This window comes from Astatotilapia calliptera, chromosome 3, assembly GCF_900246225.1.
Source record: "Astatotilapia calliptera chromosome 3, fAstCal1.2, whole genome shotgun sequence".
Taxonomy (NCBI): domain Eukaryota; kingdom Metazoa; phylum Chordata; class Actinopteri; order Cichliformes; family Cichlidae; genus Astatotilapia; species Astatotilapia calliptera.
This window is the reverse complement of record NC_039304.1, coordinates 44707690-44713516: the sequence shown is the minus strand read 5'-3', so window position 1 is coordinate 44713516 and position 5827 is coordinate 44707690. Positions and strand designations below refer to the sequence as shown.

The following is a 5827-nucleotide window of genomic DNA, read 5'->3' as shown; positions in this document are numbered from 1 at the left end:
CAGAAGTTACAAGAAAATACAAAGATCATATTTTCTCTACACACATTGAAACAACAATATCATCAGTTGAACTCAAATTTTTTTCTGAAGTAAAAGAGTTTCTTTGATGATCAATATTTCTTCAATAATGTCATTTTCATTACAACTCTCATTGTAGCACATCATTGTAATGTGATACTATCACCAGAAGGTGGTGGTAACACACCTACAATGTGTTTTTTGACATGTCTGATTCCACCAATGGAGGGAGTTTCAGTTTGTTCCACGACTGCATTTCACTCACTGCCTCTGTTTGTATCTCTGTCACTGCAGGACCAACATGGAGCAAGAAGTCAGCGCTCTCAGGAGGCCGACAAACCTCACAGACGAAAAGGAAAGAAAACCTACAGCTGTGATGAGTGCGGGAAGGATTTTACCCGGGCTGGACACTTAAAACGACACCAACTCATCCACAGTGGAGTTAAAGCGTACAGTTGTGACTTGTGTGGAAAGTCTTTTACCCTGGCTGGAAACTTAAAAACACACCAACTCATCCACACTGGAGTTAAACCTTACAGCTGTGACTTGTGTGGAAAGTCTTTTACCTTGGCTGGACACTTAAAAAAACACCAACTCATCCACACTGGAGTTAAACCTTACAGCTGTGACTTGTGTGGAAAGTCTTTTACCTTGGCTGGACACTTAAAAAAACACCAACTCATCCACACTGGAGTTAAACCTTACAGCTGTGACTTGTGTGGGAAGGATTTTACCTGGGCTCTAAGCCTAAAAAAACACCAACTCATCCACAGTGGAGTTAAACCTTACAGCTGTGACTTGTGTGGAAAGTCTTTTACCCAGGCTGGAGACTTAAAAAGACACCAACTCATCCACACTGGAGTTAAACCTTACAGCTGTGAGTTGTGTGGGAAGGATTTTACCTGGGCTCAAAGCCTAAAAAAACACCAACTCATCCACAGTGGAGTTAAACCTCACAGCTGTGACTTGTGTGGAAAGTCTTTTACCCTGGCTGGATATTTAAAAACACACCAAGTCAGCCACACTGGAGTTAAACCTTACAGCTGTGACTTGTGTGGGAAGGATTTTACCTGGGCTCAAAGCCTAAAAAAACACCAACTCATCCACAGTGGAGTTAAACCTTACAGCTGTGACTTGTGTGGAGAGTCTTTTACCCACGCTGGAAGCTTAAAAACACACAAAGTCATCCACAGTGGATTTAAACCTTACAGCTGTGACTTGTGTGGAAAGTCTTTTACCCACGCTGGAAGCTTAAAAATCCACCAAATCATCCACAGTGGAGTTAAATCTTACAGCTGTGAGTTGTGTGGAAAGTCTTTTACCAAGGCTGGGGGCTTAAAAACTCACCAACTCATCCACAGTGGAGTTAAAGCGTACATCTGTGACTTGTGTGGAAAGTCTTTTACCCTGGCTCAAAACCTAAAAAATACCACCAAATCATCCACAGTGGAGTTAAAGCGTACAGCTGTGACTTGTGTGGAAAGTCTTTTACCCACGCTGGAAGCTTAAAAACACACAAAGTCATCCACAGTGGAGTTAAAGCGTACAACTGTGACCTGTGTGGAAAGTCTTTTACCCTGGCTCAAAACCTAAAAAGACACCAAATCATCCACAGTGGAGTTAAAGCGTACAACTGTGACCTGTGTGGAAAGTCTTTTACCCACGCTGGAAGCTTAAAAACACACAAACTCATCCACAGTGGATTTAAACCTTACAGCTGTGAGTTGTGTGGAAAGTCTTTTACCCAGGCTGGGGGCTTAAAAACTCACCAACTCATCCACAGTGGAGTTAAAGCGTACATCTGTGACTTGTGTGGAAAGTCTTTTACCCTGGCTCAAAACCTAAAAATACACCAACTCATCCACAGTGGAGTTAAAGCGTACAGCTGTGACTTGTGTGGAAAGTCTTTTACCCTGGCTGATAGCCTAAAAAAACACCAAGTCATCCACAGTGGAGTTAAACCTTACAGCTGTGACTTGTGTGGAAAGTCTTTTACCCACGCTGTAAACTTAAAAACACACCAACTCATCCACAGTGGAGTTAAACCTTACAGCTGTGAGTTGTGTGGAAAGCGTTTTACCCAGGCTGGGGGCTTAAAACGACACCACGTCATCCACAGTGGAGTTAAACCTTACAGCTGTGACTTGTGTGGAAAGTCTTTTACCCACGCTATAAACTTAAAAACACACCAACTCATCCACAGTGGAGTTAAACCTTACAGCTGTGAGTTGTGTGGAAAGTCTTTTACCCAGGCTGGGGGCTTAAAACGACACCACGTCATCCACAGTGGAGTTAAACCTTACAGCTGTGACTTGTGTGGAAAGTCTTTTACCCACGCTATAAACTTAAAAACACACCAACTCATCCACAGTGGAGTTAAACCTTACAGCTGTGAGTTGTGTGGAAAGTCTTTTAAATCTCCACATCAGCTGAAAAAACACCAACAGATCCACACCAGAAAGTAACTCTACAAGTGCAGTTACTGTGAGGATGTCTTTAATTTTTTATCTTGTAATTTTAACCTGATTGTTTGGAACAAATATGATCAGTAAACTTATGGAGGAATTCCTCGACTTACAATGTCTTTGTTTAGAAGTGGAGCGAAGCACATGGATCCATTTCTCAACCCTGTCGTCACTGTGGTGGTGGGAAAGCATTTTTCTGTGATCTTTTTAGAAAGACTTCCAATCATCAACCACAACCACATAAAACCACATCAACATAGCCACACTGGAGACAAAATGAACAGTGGGGTCAAAAAGCACATCTGTGACCAGTGTGGGTCATCCTTCACCACTGAACATGAGCTCAATGAAAAAGCATAAGGGAATCCACACAGGAGAGACACCACACAAGTGCAGACACTGTGACAAAAGCTTCTCACAATCAGGTCATCGTAACAAACATGAACGTACACACATGGAAGTGAAATTCAGCTGTGACCAGTGTGACAAGAGCTTCAGGAATCTCAGTTCATACTCCGAACACAAACGATCCCACGCTGTAAATAAACTGTTTCACTGTTACCAATGTGCAAAAACCTTCACTTCATTATCTGCTCTGTGCAAACATCAGCCTGATCATGCAGGACTGAAATCACTGGATCACAATGAATCTGAAGAGAGAGAAAGATCCTCTTCTGGTTTCAGGCTCAGACTTAAAAACCTTGAGATCAGGCTCCACAGAGTTCAGATGGAATCTCCTGTAAAGAGTGTCAGCTGATGTCACACTTGGATCTGATGAGGTAGCTGTGATTTCTGGAGCTGCAGTGAATAATCCTGAATGCTACATTTAGGAAGCTGCATGTATAGATATGCATATCAAGTTTATTATTTTTCCTTTGAGGGATTTTAATTCTCTAAAATGTTATCCCTGTTACATTTTATTCTTTGTTTATTAGGACACAGTAGTGTTTAGTAGTTGTATTCATTTTATGTGTTACCTAAGTTAAATTTCAATCCTTCCTTCATATTTAATCTTTTGCTGAGGTAAAATCTTCTCTTAAATCATTTTCTCCCAAAACTACAAATGTTTTCACAGCAGTTGCTCTTAAAACCTCCAAAATGAACTAAATCTGTCCACCAGCTTTGAAACAACCCCTGCTGTGACTTTATGTCCAGAAAAAAAGAAACTCAAGCTGAACTAGTTTTGGGCTGTACTTCCATGTAATGCCAGTTTGTACCAGAAGATGAAGCAGTGAGTCAGTGTAACCTTTATTCAATTAGGCAAAGACCACATTCATATTCACAGTGGCAGCAAAGAAATGTTGAAAGTTAAAAACAGCAGCACACATCAGGACCAATTTAAAGATCATAAGGTGACTACTTTTACTTAATTCAAATTCCTTCAAATTTTGGCTCCTCCTTTCACTTTAGTGTATTTACTGTATCCTTGAAGTCCACATGTTGTTTTTTAATGACTTCATTTTGATCCACATGTTCTGCAGCTGTTTTCCTGTTGATTTGACGTTTGTATTATGAAATCTTGATAATGTTAAAGCATTAGTTATATTTGAATGAACTCTGTGTAAAGTTTTGTCTTATTAAACAGTTTGTTGTGAAAAATGAAGAAATGGTCTCAGAACAAGTAGTTTGAGCCATGATTTCAGATTCAAACTAATTTAACTGTTTTCAGTGGTACATGTGGAGGTTTATCAGAGGAGGCGACTTGGCTGTTCTCCACTCACACAGAACAGGGTTCTGCAGCTCATTAAAAACTAGAGATGGCACGATACCACTTTTTTATGTCCGATACCAATATCATAAATTTGGATATCTGCCGATACCGATATGAATCCGATATAGTGTTTTTTAATCAACAAAACTGTTTTTTAAAATATCTTGCTGCATTTTGCAAGTCTGCAAGTTCAATACTCAAGTTTAAAACAACAACTACACTAAAGCTATTCTGTTATACCTGTATACAAAAAAAATATTTCTTAGTTCAGCAATACTGATCAATCTAATAAACTTAAACCTACACCATCCTCCCTACTCTGGTATTTTAAAGAGTACTTAGCGTAAATATTAAGCAACCTACAGTGGGGCAAAAAAGTATTTAGTCAGCCACCGATTGTGCAAGTTCCCCCACTTAAAATGATGACAGAGGTCAGTAATTTGCACCAGAGGTACACTTCAACTGTGAGAGACAGAATGTGAAAAAAAAATCCATGAATTCACATGGTAGGATTTGTAAAGAATTTATTCGTAAATTAGGGTGGAAAATAAGTATTTGGTCACCTCAAACAAGGAAAATGTCTGGCTCTCACAGACCTGTAACGTCTTCTGTAAGAAGCTTTTCTGTCCCCCACTCGTTACCTGTATGAATGGCACCTGTTTGAACTCATCATCTGTATAAAAGACACCTGTCCACAGCCTCAAACAGTCAGACTCCAAACTCCGCCATGGCCAAGACCAAAGAGCTTTCGAAGGACACCAGGAAAAGTATTGTAGACCTGCACCAGACTGGGAAGAGTGAATCTACAATAGGCAAGCAGCTTGGTGTGAAAAAATCAACTGTGGGAGCAATCATCAGAAAATGGAAGACATACAAGACCACTGATAATCTCCCTGATCTGGGGCTCCACGCAAGATCTCATCCCGTGGGGTCAAAATGATCATGAGAACGGTGAGCAAAGATCCCAGAACCACACGGGGGGACCTGGTGAATGACCTGCAGAGAGCTGGGACCAAAGTAACAAAGGTCACCATCAGTAACACACTACAACGGCAGGGAATCAAATCCCGCAGTGCCAGACGTGTTCCGCTGCTGAAGCCAGTGCATGTCCAGGCCCGTCTGAAGTTTGCCAGAGAGCACATGGATGATACAGCAGAGGATTGGGAGAATGTCATGTGGTCAGATGAAACCAAAGTAGAACTTTTTGGTATAAACTCAACTCGTCGTGTTTGGAGGAAGAAGAATACTGAGTTGCATCCCAAGAACACCATACCTACTGTGAAGCATGGGGGTGGAAACATCATGCTATGGGGCTGTTTTTCTGCCAAGGACAGGACGACTGATCCGTGTTAAGGACAGAATGAATGGGGCCATGTATGGTGAGATTTTGAGCCAAAACCTCCTTCCATCAGTGAGAACTTTGAAGATGAAACGAGGCTGGGTCTTCCAACATGACAATGATCCAAAACACACCGCCCGGGCAACAAAGGAGTGGCTCCGTAAGAAGCATTTGAAAGTCCTGGAGTGGCCTAGCCAGTCTCCAGACCTCAACCCCATAGAAAATCTGTGGCGGGAGTTGAAAGTCCGTGTTGCTCGGCGACAGCCCCAAAACATCACTGCTCTCGAGAAGATC

At 41.5% G+C, this 5827-nt stretch overlaps 2 protein-coding genes across 2 annotated transcripts in view; both read left to right on the top strand.

Annotated features, from left to right (window-relative positions):
- Positions 1-224: 224 nt before the first annotated feature.
- On the top strand, positions 225-1642 carry LOC113015014 (zinc finger protein 235-like). The gene is made up of 3 exons (XM_026156906.1): positions 225-255; positions 350-1464; positions 1634-1642. The coding sequence occupies exons 1-3, from the start codon at positions 225-227 to the stop codon at positions 1640-1642; spliced, it is 1155 nt and encodes a 384-aa protein (XP_026012691.1).
- Positions 1643-1781: 139 nt separating this feature from the next.
- LOC113015006 (zinc finger protein 596-like) overlaps positions 1782-5827 on the top strand; it is a gene marked incomplete at its 5' end in the record, with an annotated part of 4568 nt that continues 522 nt past the window's right edge. The window contains one exon of the mRNA XM_026156898.1: positions 1782-2346. Coding sequence (XP_026012683.1) covers positions 1782-2346 — 565 coding nt within the window. The remainder of the gene's footprint in view (positions 2347-5827) is intronic.